Below are 26,878 nucleotides of genomic sequence, written 5' to 3' on the forward strand. Positions count from 1 at the left end.
AATTATTATTCTCAATAATTTTATAATAGAATTCTTTGGAAAATTTAATTAATTTAAAAAATTTTTCGCAATTCAATGATTTTCAATATCTACCACTTTCATAAAATTTCCGAACAGAATTCAAATATTTGAAAAAGTTTTTCTAAAAATCTTCGTAAAAATTCAATTCTTTTCGTGAAAAATAAACATTTTTAAGGAATTCAATTATTTAAATTAGAATTTGCATAAAATTAGTCGAAAGAAATGAATTATTTAAAAATTTTAATAAAATTCTTCGTAAGAATTAAATTATTTTATTTTTGTGAATATTGAAATTCTTTGATGAATAACAAAATTCGTTGGAGAAATTCAATTTATTAGCCGGATGAGAAAGAAGTAAATATTTTTTATGAAGATTAGGAAAAAGTCAGGAAAATAAAATATATGAAATTTTTGTCAGTTTTTTGAAGTGTCTAAAACGAGTTTTCTTGGTCATCAAGTTTAATTTTTCGATAGCTACTTTTTTTAGTTTTAAATCTACTTTTTTAAAATTAGAGTACGAAGTTTGTTATTGTAATTTCAAAGAAGACTTCAGGGAGGTTCTTTCCGGGAAATCTTTTCAAGTGGGTTGTGCTCATTCTTAAGTAATTTTATCCCTTTTCTTAATTAATATTTTTGACTAGGGTAGTTGCACCAGTGAAAGAATTGACACCAGTAAAAGAACAAATTGATTATTTATCACGATATTTCATAAATTATAGCTTTCAGCACTATAAAAAATATATTTTTAGTTCCTTATTTTTTTAAAATATAGTTTATGATAAAAAAAATAGATTCAATATGCAAGTTATTTCTGAAAATAATTTTTTTATATTTTGGTGGGTTATGAACATGATAAATGAACAAAGCATAAACAGAAAAAAGGTTACAAGTTTCAGGTGCAATTAAATAATATTTCTGGCTGTGTAATCAGAAAAATATGAATAATAGTAAGTTGCAAAATTGTTTCAGAATATTTTTAACGTTTTTTATATAATTTTTGTTATTTTGCTTCCTCATAAAGGAAGCCTTATAGTGATGTCGATTTCCGAATTTTTTAGAATCAATTATTTTTACAAATTTTCAAGTGTAGTATATATAATTCGTCGAGAGGAACAAATGTCCGGATGTATGTGTGTATGTATGTGTGTGTGTGTGTGTGTGTGTATGTCACCGATTCTTGTGGACAAATTTTCTCTTACACGTCTTGACGGATTTTGATAAAATTTTGTAGGTGTATTACGGTCACGAATACCAAAAATCAGACAAAAGGATTTTCAAAAATATCTAAAAAAAAAATTTTTTTCAACAATTTTTTAATTTTTGAAAAAATTAATTTTTGGATTTTTTTTTTCTATATTAAAATTTTTATTAATTCTTGTCAAAATTGCATTCCTGACATAAAAACGAATCGATTCATGTATATAAAGTATATATTTTATCAAAATTTATAGAATTAATAAATATTTTAAATTTTCACAAAAAATTGAAATTTTGTATTTTTTGACAATTTATCTTAACACTTTAAAATAATTATTCTAAAATAAAAAATTAAACAATTCGTATATATTATATTGAGGAAGCTTAATGATCATAAAATGAACAACTTGTTTAGACACTGTATTAATATAAATTTGATATGTTCTTTCACTGGAAAATACAACTGTTCTTTTACTGGTCAAAATTCTATCACTGGTAAAATGGACATTTTTCAATATTTGATATTTTTATGTTATATTTATAAAATTTGTATCATAAGCCTCAAATTCTTCAGAAATTTTGCTATTCATTGCATATGTTTAAAATGAAATTCATGAATGTCAGATAAAAATAAAAAATATTGAAAGTATACATTTCCTTAAATGTTCTTTCATTGGTGCCACTACCCTAATCATGGATTAAATAAAATCGGAAAAGATTAGCTAGAGGATCGATTTGGTAATTTAATTTCTACTTTAACTTTCATTCTCACTTCGAAAGCAACATGTGGTTCACCCACAAATGGAATATGACTTTCAATTTGTACGTGAGAACTGAACACCCCTATAATGGAAGGTGCAAAGATTTGAATTCATTTCCTTCTGATGAACTCAATTGAACTGGGGTTTCAAAGTAGGGCAATCTCTTGCATGTGCTAATAAAGGGCTGCTATATATGTACATGTTGCCGTGTGTCATTAGACGAATGCACTTTAAAATAATCTGTTTAGGGTACATACTTGTATTATGTAAGACCGCGGAGCCAAAAGTGCGCGATGAGAGCAAGAATAGGTTCCATGATGCGGTGAAAGGAATCAACGTCCGGTGTAAACTCATCTCAACTTACCACATTTGACCTTGAATTATCACGCTTCTTCCAAGCGAGTCGGAAGGCTTAGCGATTATAGCTTTTGCATCATGATCTTGAAAGATTGCAACAACAACTGGTATAAGAAGGCAGGTATATGGGATAAACTATATCTATGCACTGTAATCAGTTTATCAAATCCAATTAGAGCTGCTCGAGAGGAGCAGATTATATGTACAAGGGTTTCGGATTGAATCATTGCAACATATTTGCAAATGATGATGATAATTCCTGGATACTTTCAGAGCTATCGACCAAAAGAAAATATTTCATTTGATACCTACTTAATGAATCCATTATCCCATCTTTGTAAATACAATATAGTACGCGCTGTGACTCGTCGTCATTCTCTACTTGACCTTTTCTTACTTCCTATGGTTGAAGAGACAATTCTACTACCTAGAACTGATGTAGATTATTTTACTCATCCTAATAGAGCTAATTCATTCCCTAAAGTAAATTTTCTCTCTAATCTGAAATCGTGATAAATGTATCATTTGTGCAAATATTGAAAGTTTGAAATTTTTCAAACTTTCTTGCAATGTTCAGTCAACTTTCACGTCAAGCACTGAAACACAGTTGAAATTTAAAGAATTACTTCAACTTTAATGAGCCTCGTAACTAGAGATTTCGAACATTGCAGTCAAGGTCATTTCAATTTTTAGAAAAGTTTCGATGCTGTGTGGGATACTTGACAAAAGTATATTTCGTTTCAATTACGTTTAAATCTATCATACACGAAATTAATTGTCCAATTGGACAATTGCGTTTGTCTTTGTTATTTCTATTAATGGAAATAACAAACAGACAAACAAAAATCTGCATTTTTCTCTGATGAGGATACCATAGTAACATCGTACGCTCGTTAAATATAATCCACTTTTCTGCCATGTGTCCTGTAATTTGCGGATATGCTAGAATGTTGTTATTTTTTTCTCTCACATTCTATACACAACGTTCTCACTAATGCCACTTCGTAAAGTATAGTTACCCATGCTCGAGCAATTAAATGACAAAGCACGACATTCAAACTGAGCCATTTTTTCTTAAAAATATTAAAATTATGGACAACAAATGTCATTGTAATTAAATTATTCTGTTGGCTTTAAAGTTTTCCCTTATAATATTTTCTATTAAACAAATAAGACTTTTGGTGATGAAAACCTAGAAAGCATTGATTTTTATGAATAAATAAATCCTAATTTCTTGATTAGACAAAACCAGTAGTCTAAAATGAATTGTCATTTTTTCGATACATATAAATTTATACACTTTAGTCTTTTCGACAGAAAAAAATTCTCTGATTCACTCTAAAAATGATTAGATATACTTAAAAAAATGTTTTATTTAAAATAAATATTTAATCATTATTATTTTATCATAGGAATAAGGATTATTAAAAATTTCAAATTCAAACCTTTGGGGCTGTCCATAAATTATGTAAGACATTTTTTTTTGGAAAATTTGACCCCCCCCCCTCCCCCCTTGTAAGATATTTTACATACATTAGCAACATTTTTTCTATTGCGTTTGTAAGAACTTGCTGACCCCCCCCCTCCCCCTAAATGTCTTACGTAAATGGACGGCTTTTTGTAGTTCAACAACTTTTGATAATAATTTAAAAGATGGTCGAGTGATAAAATCATTATTTTATATTATAAGAATATTGTTACTGTAACTTTTTCAATATTATTTTCAGCATTTCAATTTAATTATTATTTTATAGAATTATTAACTAAAATTCTTTAAATCAATCATTTTTATAATAATTTTTGAAAAAATTCTTTGAGAATTTCCAAATCCATTTATTTACAACACAAATTTACGAAATTTCAATTATTTGGAAACTCTTCAATTAAATATTTATATTAGAAAACAAAAACTTCAAATGATTTTGGAAAAACATTCAATTCAACTTTTTCAAAAAAATTAAATCTACTGAATTGTTAATGAACAGTATGAAAAATTCAGATTTTCAAAGATTTCAATTTGAAACCTTTTCAAAATTCAATTATTTCTAAAAATTCATAATATTCAATTTATTATCTAAAATTTTAACTGGAATTCGTTTTTAAATCAATTTTTATTAGAAAATTCTACGAGAATCCAATTATTTGAATACTAAAGTAAATAATTTATTGAATAATTTAATGTTTCTCAAAATTGAATCCACATTGAGAATTTCATCAACAAATTTTTAAATAATTGAATTCTTTTGACAAATTTCAATAAAATTTTTAAGAATAATTTCATTTTTCAAGAAATTTGATTAAAATTGTGTTAAAAATATAAATGAAATTCTGCGATGAGTTTTATTATTTATTAAAATAATTAAATTCATAAAAAGAATTTTATTATTCATGAAAAGAATTTAATTCTTAAGAAGATTTTTACAAGAAATTTTTTAAATAATTGCAATGTGTTTGGAAATTTTATGAAAATAGTATAGATATTGAAAATCATTGAATTGCAAAAAGTTTTTAAAAATAATTAAATTTGACAAAGAATTCAATAAAAAATTTTTTTCATTAATTTAATTCTTGCGAACGATTTTATAAGAATTTTTTTAAATAATTGAATTTCCCAGAAGAAATTTATTACTTTTAAAAATAATTAAATTCTTGTGATGAATATTGTTATTTATGAAAATAATTGAATTTTGCAAAGAATTTTTTTTTAAAATGCCTCAAAATAATTGAATTTTTGGGAAGAATTTTGTTATTTATCTTTAATAACTGAATTCTTTCGAAGAATTATTTATGTAAATAATATTGAATTCTTGGGAAGAATTTAATTAAAATCTTTAAGAATAATTGAATTATTTCAAAAAATTTATATTAAAATTTGTAATTTAAATAATTGATTTCTTTCAAACAATTTTATTAAAATATTTGAAAATAATTTAATTCTTGTGAAAAGTTCTAATATTTTTGTAAATAATTGAATTCTTCCAAAGAATTTGAAAGAACATTTTTTTTAAATAATTGATTTTTTCGAGGAATTGAAATTAAATTTTTAAGAATAATAACGTTTTTCGAGCAATTCCTGTAAAATTGTATTAAAAATAATTAAAATCCTGCGATAAATTTTAGTATTTATGAGAATAATTGAAATTTTGCAAAGAGTTTTATTAAAATTTTCAAAAATAATTCAATGTCTGAGAAGAATTTTATTATTTAAAAAAATAATTGAATAATTGCTTAGAATTGTGTATTGTATAAAAATTTTGTTAAATAATTGATTTTTTCGAAATTTTTTTATAAATTCTATTGAATTCCTGTGGAAATTTTATTATTTATGAAAGTAATTGAATTTTATCAATTTGCTTTTTAAATAATTGAATTCTTTTGTGAAATTTTGTGAAAATACTATAGATATTGAAAATAATTGAATTTCGAATATTTTTTAAAAATAATTGAATCGTTTTTAAGAATTTGAGTATAATTTATTTTTGAGAATAGTTTTTTGATTTCTAGTATTTGCGAATTTAAAGTTTCAGGAAAGCTTTTCTAAATCTTTCAATGGAAAATTAACTTTTTTAAATATTAAGGATTTTTAGTGAAAACTCCCTTGAGGCGGAAGTTTTAATCATCCTGGTAAATTTCAGGAACTTTTCTCCAGAGTCTCACCAATATTTAAATAATTTTTTTTTGGAAACTGACAAATTATACAATTGAGTAGAAGATTGAATAGTAGAATTTAAAAAGATTTATGTAACTCAAGATTATTATCAAAACGTAAAAATTCGTAAATTCTTCTGTTGTGATAAGTGATAGGAATGTAGAAAGAAAGAAAGAAGAAGAAGAAAAAGAAGAAGAAGTTGAGTCTGGAAATAGATGAAAATTGGTGAAAAAACATTCGACCTTCAGGTGTCGTATCGCAGCTGTGAGTTTGTACTTGTTGCCGGTTTGTTTGCTGGTGGCGGAGGAGGAGGGTGTGGAAGAGAGGGGCTGGAGGGCCACAGGTGCATCGCACTCGCACGCCCTCCTTTATTACACATTCTCTCTGCTCTTTCCTCCTTCTTCCTTGGGCTTCGTCCGTCCTCCACCTTTAGAGAGACTAGCTTTAGCCTAACTCTTATATGCTCTAGCTGACTTGCTACTCATTCCCCCAACACTTCTTCAGCAATACAATCCGATGTTACAAATTCTTTGACAATTCCCAACAAATTTCATTTTCTCCACAAAATAATGTCAAACAAAAACAATGTCAATTTTCATCCAAAAGTATAAATAAACATTTTTGTATCCAAGTTTAAAATATGCTTTTCACTTCTTCAAGTATAGCCGGAAGTTGATCCAGTGAAGTGTTTTTTTAAGTTCCTTTTTAATGGTCAAGGAGTAGCTGTTTTGATGCAACGAGTTTGTGCTAAGTTTAATGTGATTCCTCGCGAGTGTTTTCAAGAGTGAAAAAAAATTTCATTTCAGTGCAATCGGCTAATTTAAAAACGGAAATTAACAGTGAATAGTGTATATAATGCAAAAGGCTATTAAAATCCCCAGGAATTAGTTAAATAAGGAAAAGATAATAAACGAGTGATTTGAATGCTTCGAGAAGACGGTTGTATATATGTAGTGTACTAAAACGATATTAATGGAGGCAAAAAGATTTCGCCAATAAATAAGACTTAGTATTTTGTTTTTTATTTTTGAAAAAAGAATAGTCATTGGTAATGCAAAGAAGCGAATGGCACTCGCTAATGGTGCAATTTTTCTTTCTTTACAGCAAAGATGAAAAATCTTTGGCCGTTGGTGGTGTGGATACTTTTTTCTTCGTGTCCGGTGAGTATAAAAATTTTTCTACTATATTTCTACAAAATCATAAGAATTTTTATAGCGTGTAACGGTTCCAATTTGAAATTCCAAGTTCGTTACAGAGTGAGGCGTATCTTAAGTACGTCCCTCTGGAAATTGACCACTTCCGTAACCACGAGCGAATCTGCTGTTTGATTTCATGCTTCGAAACGCATAAGAAATAACTTTCTTTGGGATATGTATATATATTATATTCTCTGACCTTTTCTCGGAAAATTTCTTCAATTCTTATTCCCTCTTATTACAGATTAAATTATATTGTCAAATCACAGAAATTATGTAAAACAGGAATTATGGCAAAACGGTATATCAGTGATTTTTCTCTCTCAAGTAGTCGAACCTCCATTGGGTGAGACTAGGAAAACTTCTTATTTCTTCAGTATCAACTATTGTTTATATTTCTTCAGTTGATACTGAAGAAATAACAAGTTTCTTATTAAACTTATTATCTCTTATTTAAAAACTTCTTATTTCTTTAGTGTCAACTGAAGAAATATAAACAATAGTTTATACTGAAGAAATAAGAGATAATAAGATTAATAAGAAAAACTTCTTATTTCTTCAGTATAAACTATTGTTCGTATTTCTTCAGTTGATATTGAAGAAAAAATAAGTTTTTAAATAACAGATAATAAGTTTAATAAGAAACTTCTTATTTCTTCAGTATCAACTGAAGAAATATAAATAATAGTTTATACTGAAGAAATAAGAAGTTTCTTCTATACGAAAGCTTTCAAATTATTTTTAAATATTTATTTAATTATAAATTTTTTATTGAAATTAAAGATAAATTTAAATATTATAGCTGGTAGAATTAATTCGTGGTGCTGGCTATAATAGCGCGGGAACGCGTTTTTGTGGCAGTATATAATCTAACACTGACAGCTAGCGCCACGAATTTTTTCTACCAGGATAGATAGTTTGATTTATAAAATAATTAATTGCATCTCCTGTAATTATAAACAAATCAATCAAGCCTCTTGTAACTGGAAGTGTGAAACAACATTTGAATGGTAAATTGCAGAGAACTTCCACTGCGTCGTGGAGGGTGCGCATTTAACGTGACAGCGCGGATTTTAAACCCGAATAGCACAAAAAATATCATTAAAGTTTAATTCAAAAATTATTAAAAAAATAAGTATCATGTTAAATAGGTATATAACTATCATTACGAAAATTTTTTAATTTCTGTACAATAACAGATAATAATAATAAAATATAATAAAATAATTTTGAGATATTATTTGTTATTAAAAGTGTTTCTTTATTTCGCTATGAACTATAGATTTGCATAAATGTTTTACTTTTACAAAAAACTTTTAAAATATTTTATTTTGGGTACGTGATTCACTTTAGTCTTGAAACATTTAAATTCCGTTGACACATGCCTTTTCTAAATCCTAAAAAAAATAATTCTGTACCACCTAATGAATTTATTGATTTTAACATAAATAAAAATCGCGTATTGGACCCAATTTTTTTAAACTGGCAAAAAAGCTGCCAAACTTTTTAAAACAATATCTCATGACGTATTTTACATTAATTTTATCAATTAAAATTGTTTTTTTAGAAAAACATGTCATTAAAAACCAAAAAGCATATCATTTGGACTCTTGAAAGCTGCTAATATAATTCTGTCAAATATTCGAAAATAATAGGTTTAAAGAGATTTGGCATTTCTTTATTTCAATATAAGATTTTTTTCAAATTACTGAATTCAAATCAAATAGAAAGATGTTTTTCTGTTCATTGAAAGCTGTCAATAATTTTGGCAATCTTTTAAACACATATGTGAGTTTTTAAGGGATTCTACAATAATTTACTCATAAACAAGTGATTTTGACAAAACTAATTTTAAACCAAATTGCATCATGTCAACTTGTTATTTGAAAGTTACAAAACGAGAATATTTAATTTCAAATATGATTTAATCTATTCCACATATGTTTATACTTAAATTACAATTATTTAATAAAAACTAATAATTTAAAATTATTAAAATGTATTTTGTGTTTTAGTGTCTATATACAGACAACTGTCAACAGACAGAAAAACATCTTTTTATTTGATTTGAATTAAGAAATTTGAAAAATCTCTTACATATTTAAGTAAGGAAGTGCAAAATGTCATTAACATTTTCGAACACTTGATAGATTTTAACAGTCAAAATGACATGCTCTTTCGTTTTTGGACATGTTTTTCTAAAAATATTGAAATTGATAAAATTAATGAAAGATAACTCATGAAATATTGTTTTAAAAATCTTGACAGATGGTTGCTGTCAAAATTTATTTTTGATATCAGATTCATGTTCAGCACATCCAAAATTATAAATGTACATAATATAAAAGTAAATGATTATTAATAAAAGAAATTTATGATACAAAGTTTAAAAAAGTGCACTAATTCTATTTTAAATCAAATTTAAAACGTTAACCCTTGGGAGGAAGGAGTTAATATTTATCAAATGAACTGCCCTAGAACATATCTTGTTTTTTAATTTTTGAATAATAAATTAAACTATTAAATGCTAAATGCAATTTCCATTTCTTTAATTTTTGTATGTTTTACCTGCAGAAAATTGAAAGAGCTAAGCAACATTTTTTTATGTTTTGTACACATTACGCATATTCTTCTTTAAATAAATGAAACATACAGTTTAAAAAAAATTGACCCACTACGCGGTTTTGATTTATGTTAAAATCAATTCAGTAGGTGGTACAGAATTATTTTTTTGAAGATTTAGAAAGGGCATGAGTCAACGGCATTCAAAATGTTACAAGACCACCGTGGGTTTGGCCCACATCAAAAGACTCAGAAATTTACCTATACACTCAGAGAAAATGTTTATTTCTCTAAAATAAATTTTACTGTAAACCCACTAAATAATAAGAGCCTATTAACAAAATAATTTTATTTCATTAAAATAAATTTTCTTGTATGAAACAAAATATATTTGTTAACCTGTTTGGTTCATTCAAATAAAAATATCCAGTTAAAAATCTGTTTGAATAAAAAAAAAGTTTTGGTTGGCTTTCTTTGGTTTTTTCAAAATTCCAAAATTTGGTTCAAAATTGGGTTGTTAGAAGTAAATTTTTTTCTGTGTGTTTATCATTCTATCGATTCCAAAAAACTACGTATTTTCCTAAGAAATTTGTAGGATAACAATATATATTTGATCTTTGAAATGAAAATGCTGTTATGTTATTATCGTGCAGTAATTATCTTATATAAATAATGTTGTTTGACACTTTAAAGAGAAGTAACTTTTCTATCCAGTTCTAAAGTTAATATACTGGTTCTTCTTTCAACAAAATTATTCCTTGAATAAAGTGGCAACGAACGTTTTAATTTGAAGAGTTATTTGCGTTTTTATTAATTTTATTTTGATACATACCCGAGAAGCAATTAGTATCAAGAAGTTGTTTATCAATATGCAGATAAGCTTGAAAGTTTCCCATACTCTTTAGTTTGCATAGCAATCTTAAAATTATATCAACTGAAAACCATTTCTTTTTTGTCTTAAAGTTAATTTTAAATTACTCTTTTCAAAAGTAGTCATTCAAATATGAATGAATTAATAATTTAGATAGTTGTACATTCAGTAGTTATTTCATTAAAATTAGAATTTTAAAAAATACTTATTTCAGTGTAAACTTTCGTCTTACGAAATTTAACAAATGAAATTTCTATTCAAAGTGTACGAATTTTTATATCTTGACTAAGAACTTCTTCTAGAAACTAAAATAATAATTGAACTAAAATTAACGATTTTACAGACCGATTCATACAGAGGATTCGGCACTGGATTGAAGAGAGAAGTGTTTTTTCTAAATCTGGAAGATGGTTACTTTGGCTGTCAAGTTAATGAGTCGACAGATATTTTACAACTTTTGGAACTGTCGAAACTCTGTGATAATCATGAAGATTGTTTTGGGGGCACAGATGAGCAGCGAGCAAGACTCAAATGCACAGGTAAGAGAAAAGATGATTATTATTATTATGTCCATATATTAGTGCTCATTTATGCTCGCATAAATATACACATATAGTCTTGTGGATAGATTAGAATCCGAGAATTAGATTTACTGATTTAAACCGCAGACGGAACAGACGTCATTACGCTCTTATTAAATCAAGCAATTGTAGAGACTCTTCCATATGAGAAACATCAATTTTCTTCATCATCATTTTATTCAAACTCTTAACTAAATTAATCTTCTCTTTGCTTATATTTTTTAACTGCTCTTGAGTTTATAATTATTCGAAACTTCTAGTATCGAAATTTCCATTTTAATTTCGATTTCTTTCAAAGAAGATGAAAGTTCTATTAAGATGTTTTCTGATTAAATAACTATTACTTATGTTGTAAATTTTATTATTGTGCTGAAATTGTAACATTAGAATTTATTTTCATTATTTTTCTAAATAAAATTTATTTTAATATGAGGAATATAAGAACATTGAATATATTATAAAATTAAAAAAAATTACTATGTCCGGTACAAGTATAACTCGGATGTACGCTCTAATGCCAGTCAAGATAGCTGTGAGTGCCTCTAGGTCGCTCACTGCTATCCGAGCGTCACCACTGCAAAAATGAATTGTAAATGTTATAAACGAAGTTAAATATTTATAAAACAATCTTATTTTTATTTGGTCGAGGAATCCCCTCCTTCCTACATATTATTCAAGTAGTGAACATTTTGATAATCGATAATACTTCTAACTTTATTTCATGTAAACATTTTTACTCCTCTGAGAGGTAATTCTACAAATTCAGGCCTCGGATCGATTTTAACGAACAAAAAAAGTTCCTTTAGTCGATTAAAAATAGAAAAAAAGTCGATTATTTAATTTAGTGTTGGCACAAATATTTTATTTTCTATTTCCCTGATTCTTCACTAATTTATAATTTTTTAACTAAACTTCATTTCTAAATCAATTATCTATATTACTTTTTAATATTTTTCCGAAAGTTCTTCAAGAATTCAATTATTTAAATACAAAAATTCAATTTTTATAATAATTGAAACCGTTCATTTTTCTTTTTAAAGATATTAAGGTAGAATATATTCAAAAAATTTTAATAAATAAATTTATAAAATTATTAACTTTTTAAAAATATTTCTGAATAATTTTTGAAAGACGCAATAGTTTTACAATTACATAACAATTAAAAATTTCTTTTTAAAAATTCAAATTTTGTAAAATCTTTTTAAAAAATAATTTAAATTTAGTAAAATCTTTGAAAAATGATTAAAATTTGCAATGAATTTTAATTAAATTCCTTAAAATAATTAAATTTGGCAAAAGTTTTAATAAAATTTCTGAAAATAATTGAATTTTGCAAAGAAATTTATTAAAATTATAGATGAATTAGAATTTTAATAAAACTCAAGAAAAAAATTAATTTTGCAAAGAATTTTATTAAAATTCATGAAAATAATTGAATTTTCAATAAATTTAAAAAAAAAATTCTGAAAATTGAATTTAGACAAAAATTTTTATTAAAATTCCTGAAACCAATTGAATTTTGCAATAAATTTTTTAAAAATTCCTGAAAATTGGATTTAAACAAAAATTTTATATTAAAATTCATGAAAATAATTGAATTGTGCAACGAATTTTAATAAAATTCCTGAAAATAATTGAATTTTGCAAAGAGTTTTATTAAAATTATAGATGAATTAGAATTTTAATAAAATACCAGAAAAAAATTGAATTTTGCAAAGAGTTTTATTAAAGTTCATGAAAATAATTGAATTTTTCAATAAATTTTTTAAAAGTTCCTGAAAATTGAATTTAGACAAAAATTTTTATTAAAATTTCTGAAAATAATTGAATTTTGCAAAAAATTTTTTAAAAATTCCTAAAAAATGGAATTTAAACATAAATTTTATTAAAATTCATATGATAATAATTGAATTTTGCAACAAATTTAAATAAAATTCCCTAAAATAATTAAATTTTGCAAAAAAATTTATTAAGCAAATAAATAATTGAGTTTTTAAGACATATTAAATATAAAATCAAATTTTTGATGAATTTTAATTATAAATAATTTCTCAAAAATTCTAAAATAGTAAATTTTAAAAAATTTTAAATTACTTTGTCAGAGAATTACTTTTTTCAAAACTATTTCAATATTTTCATTTTTTATCGAATTAACACTTGAATTATTCATTAAAAATTTAAAATTTGTAAAAATTCAATTATTTCCAAAATTTTCAATGAAAATTCTGTAATAGTTAATTTTTAAAAATTATAATAAACTACTTGAAAAAAAAGGATTTATTTTCAATTAATTTTACTAAATTTCAATTATTCAAAATCTTTTTAATTGTATATTTAATATTTCAAAAATTTAATTAGAAAAAATTTTCAAAAATAATTTTCGAAATATTTATCTACAGCTATTTTTTATACTGCACGTAAAAATTGAAAAAAGTTGCAGCATTTTATACTAAAAATATGGTATTTTGTCGCAAAATTTGGAAGAAAAGTCGAAAAAGTCGCAATTTTTTAATATAAGTCGATAAAAGTCATAATATCCGAGGCATGCAAATTGTATGTAAATGTCTTTCAATTCATTTTCATTGGTGTATAATTGTATCATGTCTGGTAAATTTGCTCCTTCAAGTTCCGAGCCGTTGCCTTTATTAATTTCCGATCTCAATTTATGAAATGTATCTATTATCACTACACCTTTCGGATGTCCTTTATTTCATATAAATCTATGTATATTAGTCTTTCGAATCCAATCACGATAAAAATCTTATACACTTCGATCATTAATTTTCTTTTTGTTCTTTGCCGTTCTTCTCCGCGAATTTATTAGCATTTTTTAAATTTTGTTTCTTTACAAGAGTCAATTATTTAATTATCACTTCGAATAATGAGAAGAGTGATATATCTGTTCAGGTTGTTAATTTCAAATTTGAAATGTTGATTGTGATTTCTATTATTGGGTGTATATGCCTACAAAAAAACAATTTACTTTCTACTCTTTTAAAAATTACTTCTGAGGCGACCCTACTAAAAATTCTTGAATATAATCATATGCAGAAGCTCTTGTACAGGAACTTGTACATGATCATGTACAAGAATTTTTAGTAAGGAAGGTAATTAATAATTGAGTTGAAATACCGGGATTTTTGAAAAATTTGTTACAAAACAATGATAACTTTTGTTTCTCCACCTTTTTTATTGTCGGCTTTAGAGTGTATAATTCAGTTCAAAATACACAAATTTTATTAATGAGAATGCATTCTCAAATTTTTTGAGAAAATGTTTTTTTTCGTCAAATAATCGTTGGTAACTACAGTTTCATGAAAATTCAGTGGTTTAACTTAAAAATAAAAAAAAATTGTTTGTTTACTTACAGATGATTGTACAAAGGAGGATGGTACACTGTGTCAAAACGGAGTTTGCCTCGATTCAGTTTGTCACTGCAATGATGGTTTTGGAGGCTGCAATTGCCAAGTTCCAGGTTTGTATGCTTATCATTGTAATCTAGTAATAAAACAGTCAATTATATTTTTATTATTAGTAATAAAGCATCCAATTAGTCGAGTCCCTTAAAAATTAAAGCCGCGCGTTGAAGAGGGATCTAACCTTGATAATAATGTTAATTTCGAGAAAAATGAAAAAAAGTGAAATTAAATTATTTTGGATAAAAAAGTTGTTTGAAATGTTTCCCAAAGAGGAGAAATACTGTTCTATAAAGTGTATCTCTAGTATTTTCCTTATTTTTTCATAAAAAATTTATAAATTATTTTTTCCAGTGGAAAAGGGATCTAAATAACAAATTCACTTATAGATCCTTTTTACACGATGCAAACATTTTTTATTCATTAATTATTGGATTATTAAAATATTCAATGTCGAATGGTTTTTTATTATTTTTATAATTATTAACAAGTATAAAAATTCCTTTCTGGAAGCATTTTATGAAATATAGTTTTTTTTAAGAATATTTAATTTTCAATTTATCACTTTGGAACACTGCGTATTTTCTGTTAGTTTTCACTACTGAAATATCTGCAAATTCTTTGAATTCTTATAAAATTCATTCTAAATACATTTTATTTATTAATTTTACAAAACGAATTATTTAAACATTAAATTATTTTCATTTTGAAATTTGTGAATCATTGCGTTTACTAACAACTTATAGTTTGTAATAATTGAATAAAAAATTTAGAAGATTTTTATATTTTTTACGAAGTGACTATTTGGCCCGTCGGCGGGCCATATAAGCTACTTTTTTTATTTGGCCCGCCTGCTTTTTTTTAATATTTCAAAGCGGGCCAAATAATAAAAGTAACTTATTTGGCCCGCCAGGTAAGAAAATAAAAGCGGGCCAAATAGAGAGTGGTATATTATTTGGCCCGTCACAAATAAAAATTGCTTTTTTTTTTATCTGATCTTCAGTTAATAATAAAATTAACTATAAAAGAAATAATAGTAAGTGCATTAACATATTTTTTGCTTTTTATATTGTGAATTAATTTTTTTTTTTTTTGCTTTAAGAATGCAAATAATATTTTAATTTGTGTTATTAACCTTAAAACACTTATGCGTAAAAAAAGTGGTAAGCATCCCAAAAATTGTCTTTATTAGCGGGAATTTTAAATCAAAATTTTTCTCCTTGTTAGATCAAAATTATTTGTTCAATTTATATTCTTTTTTGAAATCGTATTAATTTGCAAAAATTGTAATATACATTTCATAAAGTCAAGATGAATGAAAACCTTTCCAATCGCCTTCTTTTATATTCTTGAAATAATCATTAATTTATGATAAGTAATTCAAATAAAAATAAATTTTGAAACTTAAGAGTTAGTTAGTGCTCAAAATAAGTAATAATAAAATATTTTTTCTTATAGTGTTAATTGATTGTCCATCAAAATTTACACATTTTAATAATATTCTTCTGGAAATTTTTAAAATATATTTTAAATTATATATGACTAATAAATATTAAGTATTTTCAATGTGCTTTATTATAATATTATGTAGAGAATTTTATATTTTATAATGTAGAAATTTTAATGCATCAAAAGTTTTACACCCAGAAAAAGCTTCTTTGTTTCAAAAAAAGTTTCTTTGAATCAACGAAATTTGTGCATTGTTATAGGGTCAAAAAAGTTTCGTTGATTTAAAGAAATTATTTCTTTAACTGTTTTTTGTTAACGCAGAGAAATAACAAAAAACTTTTTTCGTATATTTATTATAATTAGTATAACAATTCTTTTCAAATAACAGTTTTCACGAAACCATAACATTGAATATTATATTTATTATGTTATAATATCATTTATTGTTTTACAATAATATTTGTATTTACTATATATATTTTTTTAAATAAAATATTTATTTTTTTTAATTAACTTTTTAAAGCAAACTACTTTTAGAAGAAATTTTGATCCAAAGAAAAATTTCTTTAAGACAAATAAATGGCCAAGAACATTTAAAGGAATTATCTCTTTGATTTATTTATGTCTTTGACTTAAAAAAAGATTTGTTAAATCCAAAGAAATATTTCTTTGAGTTAACAAAAAACAGTTAAAGAAATAATTTCATTAAATCAAAGAAACTTTTTTTGTGACCCTATAACATTGCACAAATTTCATTGATTCAAAGAACCTTTTTTCTGGGTGCAAACTACTACTTATTACAATTTTTGCAAATTAATACGATTTCAAAAAAGAATATAAATTGAACAAATAATTTTGATCTAACAAGGAGAAAAATTTTGATTTAAAATTCCCGCTAATAAAGACAATTTTTGGGATGCTTACCACTTTTTTTACGCATAAGTGTTTTAAGGTTAATAACACAAATTAAAATATTATTTGCATTCTTAAAGCAAAAAAAAAAAAAATTAATTCACAATATAAAAAGCAAAAAATATGTTAATGCACTTACTATTATTTCTTTTATAGTTAATTTTATTATTAACTGAAGATCAGATAAAAAAAAAGCAATTTTTATTTGTGACGGGCCAAATAATATACCACTCTCTATTTGGCCCGCTTTTATTTTCTTACCTGGCGGGCCAAATAAGTTACTTTTATTATTTGGCCCGCTTTGAAATATTAAAAAAAAGCAGGCGGGCCAAATAAAAAAAGTAGCTTATATGGCCCGCCGACGGGCCAAATAGTCACTTCGTATTTTTTACAACAAAATTATATATGAAAGTAATATTATATTTGAATTAAATACAAAATTAAATTGGTAACAAATTAAAAACAAATTAATTAATCTGAATTTAATTTTTGCATTAGATAAACTATTTAATGTTTACAATAAAGTAAATAACACTATTTTTTAGATAGATCCATTTTCCACAATGTTGTCACTATGGAGTTAAATATCATTTTCTCTTTTTTTGACTTTTCGCTTCAAGATTCTTATGATTTTATAGAATTTTAATAATATTAATTTAATAATAATGAAAGGAAAATTTTCCTTTCATTATTTTTCCACTCAGAAGGTTTTCTTTTTCAAGACATTTTATCTAATTTCACTAAAAAAAATCGATTATTTATTACCTATCTTAAAAAGTTGAAAATCGAAAATAGATATATTCTTCTTCCACGATAAAAAATTTTTAATTATAATATTATAATATTATAATTATACAATTTTTAATACGAAATTTAAAAAGGATATGTAATAGAGTCTATTTTTCTATACAGTTAAAATTTGTTAAAAATTGAGTTAGATCCCTTTTCGACGCGCGGCTTCAATTGCATTAACCCTTTTGCCGATGAAAATTAAGACTTTCACTGTTTGGGCTAAAACAGTTTTAGTTTTTTTTCACTGTTTGCAAAAAATGTTACATTATTAAAGTTATTAATTACAATTATAAAATAGTTAATCAAAATTTCTATAATTGTATCTTGCCATTTTAACCTAAAAAACAAGCACACAAAAAGAAAAACACATTTTTGTCGTTTTCGCTGACTTCTGTGAGTGATTAATAATGCCCCAACCCCACATTTTTCAAAAAACACTTGTAAAATTTTTTGACGATGGAATATCAAAAATCTATTATGATTTTCGTACTCAACACTAAATTTTACTTTAGAAAACACGGAAAACACTTACCTGAGAATTTTTATGTCAGATTATCGTTGTTTACAATGGCACACTAAATGAGTCAAAACAAGTATAGGCGAGTATAGTCCAACGCACAATAAATTGGTTCGCGAACAAGATGCAGGAGATAGAAAAGGTCACAAATATATCTCTGTTCTTTTCTAACTCATACTTTGCGTTCGCGAACGACATTCGCGAAGCAGTTGATGTGCCTTATGTCAAAAACTCAAAATGACATTTGATTTTGCAGGAAATAAATTGAAAACCTCTCCAATCGTAATTGCGGCTTCTCAAATTGAAAGAATCACAATATTACATAATCGACAATTTATAAAAGTAACAATATTAAATAATTAAATTAATTTCACGAGTTATAAGAAAATACGTCTCTGTCGTTAATGATTTCACAGAAAGAATTGAGCGAAATAATAAAAATATATAAATTATTTATTATTGTCCCTGGAGATTTTTTGCTAATAGAAAAAAGAAAAATCGTATTTCAAAATAATCTATTCGACTTTTACTCATTGTCCGCGGAACGTTCCCAAGGGGAAATCTCCTAGAGAGATCCCACGGATTTTGGTGCCTACTGTGTAAGGTTATGTTTCGTAAATATAGTAATAAAAATACGTGATTATTAAATACATGCAAATATATTTTTTTTTGATAAATATTATTGCATCCTGTCGGTAGGGCAGAGAAAAACTTATTTCCCTCAGAACATGCGCTTAAACATGAGCGTTCTATCATTAGAGTTGAAAACAGCCTGTGGCTAACCGCTCATCGGTCAAGACCTTTATATTAAGTTCCGTTCAGAGGCTTAACTTTACTGTTAACTGTTGACTTTTTCATATATATGCATTTTCATATTTTTACAGATGAGAACGAGTGTAAGTTTCGACCCTGTGATATTTTTGCCCACTGTACAAATACACTAGGCAGCTATCAGTGTACCTGCTTCCCTGGTTATCAGGGCGATGGATTCCACTGCGAAGGTAATGTTTACTTCTATACAATAATTATGTATACTGTACCCGTGAGGGAATATTTTATTACGTTTCGTAATATCGAACCCGTTTTTTATTTTTATTATAATTATAAATTCCACTTGATCTAATACTCACTTACCGCCTGAGCCCTTGTAGAGTGAACCAAAAAAGAACTGTAAACGGTACCGTTTTGGGTCCGAATTGCTCACGTGCCAGTAACTGACCTTAGTCATTTAAATAACCCCAACAGTTCCTAATAAATTATCGTTAACCGAAGCTGTAGAAAACCATGGTACCTGTAGCGTTATTGTGTAAAAGTGTACCCCCAATTTAAATCCTATGAATTCTTTTCCTTCGAATAGAATCTCTCAGGTCTATTATTGTTGTGACATTATGAAATCAATTTTCTAAAGCTGAAGACTTTCGTAAATACTTATAATTTATAAAACGTAAATTTAAATATACTGTGAAATTTTCAATTCTATGAATATCTATAATTTTTTAAAACAAATTTAATTTAAGAAACTGGTATCTAAAAAATTGTGATCTTAAGTAAGACCTCCCACAGTACATAAATATATGGCCCTCGGATATTATGATTTTTTTCGACTATTTTCAAACAATACGACTTTAATCGACTTATATTAATAAATCGAGACTTTTTCGATTTTTGTTTCAATTTTGCGACAAAATACCACATTTTTAGTAAAACTGCAACTGATTTCGATTTTTATTAGTACACGGAAAGAAAAAGTCCGTCAATCATTAATAGACTAGTATATTACTTTGAGACGGGACACAAAATCATTCAATGGATAACATACTTTGAGTCACAATCAGTGACGAGTTGCTTGCTAAAATTTAGAAAACTGTCAGCAATATATAAAACTCGTTCACTAAAATTTAGAAAACTGTCTATTAAATTTTCTATGACTATCAAAAGCATTCAAAAAATTCAACTTCTTTTAGAATTATCCCTAATTTTAGACACTATTTGGTTCAGAATGAACACATTTTTTTCGTTGCACAGTTCCGATATTTTATTTACACTCTTAGACGCTTTAGACCAACACATTTTCCAACACATTTTCGCACTTATAATAACTACACGTAGAAACGCACACTTATAACACTTTAAGTTTAGAAGCGAACTGTTCTTATATACCAAATAACAAAATTTTTCACAACTTGTGAGAAATGATTTTGCACTAATAACTACTTTTTAATTAGCGAGAAATATAAAAGAAAATATATTTTCATCGAGGTCAATTTCTAGACGCAATTCAACTGCAAATTGTTAGTTAAGTTAAATATTCACATTACACATAATAGTATATAGGGATATGTATAGCAGACAGCAAAAACACATGGACTATAGAGAAACCGGAAGAAATGCGCATCGGTACACTGCGCAACAATGCGCTAGTGAAGAGCGCCGATTTAGAATACGAGTCAACTAACGTTTCACAAACTTTCACTAATGATTCGTAAACATTCAAACAGCCATTGATAACAATTCAGCATTAAATCTAAAACAATTGGTCACATACTGGCATTCTAATCAATCCATGACTCGTTTTCAATCGTTAAGTAAAGTTAAGTAACCATCAACGGAAAAAGTGTCCCGTCTCAAAGTAATATACTAATCCATTAATGGTTGACGGACTTTTTCTTTCCGTGTATGAAAAGTATAATAGTCAAACCTTTGAAAAGTTATTTTTTAATAATTTTTCTAATTAAATTTTCTAAGTTTTTCAATAATTTTTCTATATTTAAATATTTTCAATTTTAAAATTATTGTACATATTGAAAATAACTAAATTTCTAAAGCAAAACTTTATTTCAATTTTTTTTTTTTTTGAAAATAATTGAATGCGCTATCGAGAAATTTGATTAAAAATATATTTAAAATAATTAAATTCTCGCAAAGAATTTTAATATAATTCTTTAAAACAATTGAATTGAATTCTTTCGAGAAATTTCAATCGTATTGTATTGTATAGTATTAAAAATAATTTAATTCCCCCGAAGAATTTTATTACATTTTTTAGAAATAATTCAATTCTTTCGAAAATTTTTATTAAAATTGTTTAAAAAATAATTGAATTCTCGTGAAGAATTTTATTTAAATTTTTGAAAATAATTTCATTGTTTTAAAGAATTTCTTCAAATTTTTTTAAATTAATGAATTTTTTTTTCATAATTTTAATTGAAAAGTTTGTAAGTAATTGAATTTTATGAAGAATTTATTTTAAAAATTTTAAATAATTGTGTTTCTTGATAGTTGTAAAATTAAACATTAGATTATTGAATTTTATTAAAATATTGCAAATAATTAAATTCTTTTGAAGAATTTCTTTAAGTTTTTTGAAAATATTTTTTTTATAATTTACTTTGAAAATTGTGAAAATAATTGAATTTTTTCCAGAATTGTATTACAATTTTCAAAAATAATTGAATTCTTTGTAAAAATTTGATGAAAGTTTTGAAAGTTATATTGAATTTTATAAAGAATGTGTTTCACATTTTTAAATTAATTGTGTTTGTTAATAATTGTACTAAAAATTATTGAATGTATGTGAAAATTTTTTCTTCGCATGAATTTAATTACTTTTAATAAAATTTTTTATTAACTTTCATTATATTATTATTTTTTATGAATATAATTTAATTCATGCCAAGCACTTTATTAGTTATTAAAGTAATTGAATTCATTGTGAAAAATTTTTGTAAAAAATTGAATTGTTTAAAGAATTTTATTTAAATTGTAGAAAATAATAAATAGTAATAATTGTTTGTGTATAGTTAATAATTTAATTTTTGAATCTAAAATTAATCAAAAATTAAAGTTGATGTTTGATAATAAAAAATTTTGTAATTTGCTTAATTTAAAAATCAACTTTTGAAGAATTTCAATTATTTGCAAAATTTTAAAAATAATTTAATTTTTAAAAATTTTAATAAAATAATAATTTATAGAATAATTTTTAGAATAATTTTTAAGATTTTGGAGAAAATAGTCATATTTAAAATTTTTATTTAAAATTCTACACAAAATTAATTATAGTTTTTTTTTGTAAATTACACAAAACTTCTTTTTATAAATTCAATAAATTGAATTCTTTTCGAAAATATTTACATTAGAATATTTATGAAAAACTAATTCTTAGAATACTGTTTTATATAGCATAATTTTTTATGAACCATTTACCTTCGAACAAAGTAAATTAAAATTTTTTAAAATTTACTTTTTTAGAATTATTAAAATTTCGGAAAAATCATTTGTAATTAAAATTCTTTAAATATTTGATTATTTTTTTATATTTTTTAAAAACTCAATTATTTTTAAAATGTTTGTATCAAATTTCTATTATTTTTCAAAGATTTTACTAAATTTCAATTATTTTTCTAAGATTTTATCAATTTAAATTATTTTTCAAAAATTTTATCAAATTTAAATTATTTTTCAAAAATTTTATCAAATTTAAATTATTTTTCAAAAATCTTACCAAATTTCAATAATTATTGTTCTCAGATTAACCAGATTTCTATTATTTTTTAAAGATTTTAACAAATTTCAATTATTTTTAAAAGATTTTACCAAATTTCAATTATTTTTTAAAAGATTTTACCAAATTTCAAATTTTTTTGACATTTTTTGTCCAAAAAAAATAGTTGCTTGTAAAACTATTCTTTCAAAAATTATTTTAAAATATTTTTAAAAAATTAATATTAAAAATTATTTTATTAAAATTTTTGAAAATAAAAAGAAAAATGGACAGATTGAATTATTATAAAAAATTGTATTTTTGTTTTTAAATAATTGAATTCTCGAAGAACTTTGGTAAAATTATTAAAAATTAATATAGATAATTGATTGAGAGATGAAGTTTAGTTAAAAATTATAGAAAATAATTGTATTTTGGAAGGGTCATAGTTATAATATTTAGAAATTTTTCAATTTCAAAAGTTAAAATTTAAAAAATTTTATTTCTTGTGAAAAAAGAAATAAGACGTAGGTATTTCAATATTTATTTAGCAAAATTATTCAAGTTTTGATTAATTGAATTTAGAAATCAGTGAAGTATCAGGGAAATACAAATAAAATTTTTGCGAGAACACTGAATTAAATAAACAATTTTTTTAACTTTTTTCTATTTTTATCGACTAAGGCCACATTTTTTGCTGGTTAAAGTCGATCCGAGTCCTGTAAGTGATACAGATTTCTATTTTATTTTTACCTAGATAGGTAGTTTAAAATTTATATTTTTTTGAACAGTAAATTTGTAATTCCAGATATAAACGAATGCGAAAATCCACATTTCGCTGCACGGTGCGTCGAAAATGCTGAGTGCTGTAATTTACCTTCGAATTTCCTATGTAAATGCAAAGCGGGATTCACTGGCGATGGCGAGATCCACTGCGAAGATGTGGACGAATGTGCATTGCAAGATGCGTGTGGAGAAAATAGTCATTGTCAGAATACCCTTGGAAATTATACGTGCTCGTGTCAGCCGGGATACTCGGGAGACCCTTACAAACTTGTAAGTATAACATGCACGCAGAAAAAGAATTTATACCTTAACAATTGAACTGTTAATGCAGAACTAACAAATTTATTTTCTTGTCCTAATGATTCCAGATTTGTTACAACAAATCTGAATAAGTTTTGAACAAATAAATTTGTTCAACAACTGAAAAACACTTTTTTTTATTATTTGAAATGAATTCAGTCAAGAAAGGAAATTCCCAAGTGGGTAAAAAATACATTAACGTTCGAACGTGAATATATTTTTTGCCCACTCGGTCTTTTTTAAAACTTTTTCACCTTTTCCTAGAAGACTCCATTCAAATTCATTCTTATGATTATTATTTTTCCGTAGGAATTAAAATTCTTCAAAGAAAAGTAAATTCAAACCTTTTTGAAATTCAACAACTTATAAGAATATTAATACAAAACATGAAGAAGGCGATCACTCAGAGTCTTCGACTCGAAGTGATCGCCTTCTTCATGTTTTGTAATAATTTAAATTACCATAAAATTTTTCAAAAAAATGTTAATTATTTACGAAAATCCTAATAAAATCCCTCGCAAGAATTCAATTATTTTTAAAAGTAGTAAAATTTCTAAAAAAAAATTCAATTATTTAAAAAAATTGTAATAAAATTCGTTTTGCAAGAATTCAATTATTTTCATAAATAATAATAAATCGATTATTCGTTAATTCATTTAATCATTTTTAAATCAATTTTTATTAGAAAATTCTAAAAAAATGAAATTATTTAAATTCAAAAATAAATAATTTATTGAATAATTGAATGTTTGTTAAAATTGAATTTTGATAAAGAATTTTATCAACAAATTTTTAAATAACTGAATTCCATGGAAAAATTTTAATGAATTTTTTAAGAATAATTACATTTTTCGAGGAATTCGATTAAAATTGTATCAAAAATAACTAAAATCCTGCGATGAGTTTTATTATTATTTATGAAAATAATTAAAATTTTCCCAAGAATTTTATTAAAATTTTTCTAAAATAATTGAATTTCAGAGAAGAATTTTATTATTTATAAAGATACTTGAAATTTTGACAAAAAATTTTTCTTAATTTTTGAACATAATTGAATTTCTTCGAAGAATTTAATTACTTTTGAAAATAATTTAATTCTTCCAACAAATTTTATTAAAATGTTTAAAAATAATTGAATTTCTGTGAAGAATTTTATTATTTCTAAAAATAATTGAATTCTTGAAAAGAACTTTGTTAAATTTCTTTTAAATAATTGGATTCTTGCTACGAATTTTATAAAAAATTTTATAAATAATTGAATTTTGAAGAAGAATTTTATTTATTTATAAAAATAATTTAATTCTTCCAACAAATTTTATTCAATTTTATAAAAATAACTGAATTTCTGCGAAAAATTTTATTACTTTTGAAAATTATTGAATTATTTCGAAGAAATTTTTTTATAAAATTTTTGTAAATAATTGAATTTCTGTTAAATTTTGCCAAGAATTTTATTAAAATTTTGAAAAATAATTGAATTTCGAAGAAGAATTTTATTATTTATAAAGGTAATTTAAATTTTGAGGGGATTTTTGTTATTTATAAGGATAATTAAAATTTTGACGAGAATTTTTTTTTAATTTTTGAACATAATTGAAATTTTGCGAAGAACTTTTATAACTTTTGAAAATAATTGAATTTCTGGAATCATTTCTAACTTTTCCAAAATTCAATTTTTTTAGTGCTTTTAACTAAAATTCTTCTATTGCAATTTAGTATTTATGAAAATTGTAAAAATTATTCATTTAATAATTTATAAGTCATAATTTTATGATTGTTCTTGAAAAATTAAGTTATTTAAAAAGAAATTATTGTCAGAAATAGAAAAAATTGAAGGTTTTGTATTAAAATTCGTGGTAATTTTATTGTTTACGAGGAAAACAAAAAAATATCAAAATTCAGAGTTTTCCCATGAATTTTAAAAATTCAGTTTTTTACAGTACTTTTACTAAAAATCCCTGACTTTTCCCTGATTTCCCTGACCAATTTTACTTTCCTTGACTTTTTTCTGAATTCCCTGACCTCCCTGACCTGTGGCAACCCTGATCATTAAAAATTAAAAACAGAAAATGATTTAGATTGTGTCGAAAAAAAATTACCTGAAAACTTGTTTGAAATTGACATGAATTGAGAACCGAGGTTCATTTCTGACGTCATTTTTATCACATGTACTTGAATATGACTGCAAGTCGCTCACTGTTTTTATTTGTTGTTTATCTTCTTCAATCTACTTAAGTCACTCTCTGGGATAGTGTTTTCATAACTTCAACTTCAGTGAGAGATGGTTTATTTAAAACTGTTTGTAATTTAATTTCTTTTTGATTTCACTATACAAAAAAAAATTTCTGTGCATCAGTTGAGTAATTTTTTTTTTTTGATAATAATTTGTGTAAATGTATAATTTGTTGTAATATCATTAAAATTGCATAGACAGAGTTGCCACAGGTCAAAATTTTGTCTGTAAATCAGGGAAAAGTGAGGGAAATACAAAATTAAATTTCTGTGGCAACCCTGATAGAATTTCCGGACTATGATATAAATTACAGAATTCTACTGTGCATTGAATCATTTGCTGACTCTAGTTCACGCCTTGCAGTATGTATATTTAAATTGAATGGAAGAGTGGTCGATTTTCTTGACTCTATGCGCTTTTATAGTTGTATAATAGAATTGGGAAAAAAGAAAGGTAGAATAATGTCCCTTTGTGTTTGCACAGTGTACCGATATAAACGAATGTAACTACGAAGGTGCTTGCGGACATGGTGCGTTGTGCGTGAATTTACCTGGTGCACATAGATGTGAATGCCCCGAGGGATACGATGGAAATCCAGAGGATGGATGCAGGGATGTGGACGAGTGTCTCAGAAGTCCCTGCGGACGTTCGGCCTTGTGCACGAATATGGATGGCACTTTTCGCTGTGCTTGCCCCGCAGGAACGGAGGGAGACCCAATGTCAGCCTGCCATGGTAAGTCATATTCTTTTCAAATGATATAATCTTGATTTATACTTAACGCTGTACATAGTTTA

The 26,878-nt window shown here is 25.0% G+C and overlaps 1 protein-coding gene across 3 annotated transcripts in view; it reads left to right on the top strand.

Annotated features, from left to right (window-relative positions):
* The window catches only part of LOC122500033, a 289,403-nt gene that overhangs the window by 92,732 nt on the left and 169,793 nt on the right, over positions 1 to 26,878 (top strand). For all 3 annotated transcript variants that reach the window (XM_043608729.1, XM_043608731.1, XM_043608730.1), the window contains exons 2-7: positions 7,090 to 7,145; positions 10,958 to 11,153; positions 14,566 to 14,670; positions 19,166 to 19,282; positions 23,573 to 23,820; positions 26,567 to 26,816. In XM_043608729.1, the coding sequence (XP_043464664.1) occupies positions 7,090 to 7,145; positions 10,958 to 11,153; positions 14,566 to 14,670; positions 19,166 to 19,282; positions 23,573 to 23,820; positions 26,567 to 26,816 (972 nt within the window). The remainder of the gene's footprint in view (positions 1 to 7,089; positions 7,146 to 10,957; positions 11,154 to 14,565; positions 14,671 to 19,165; positions 19,283 to 23,572; positions 23,821 to 26,566; positions 26,817 to 26,878) is intronic.

The sequence above is a fragment of the Leptopilina heterotoma genome, unplaced genomic scaffold, assembly GCF_015476425.1.
Source record: "Leptopilina heterotoma isolate Lh14 unplaced genomic scaffold, ASM1547642v1 Lhet_180, whole genome shotgun sequence".
Lineage (NCBI taxonomy): Eukaryota > Metazoa > Arthropoda > Insecta > Hymenoptera > Figitidae > Leptopilina > Leptopilina heterotoma.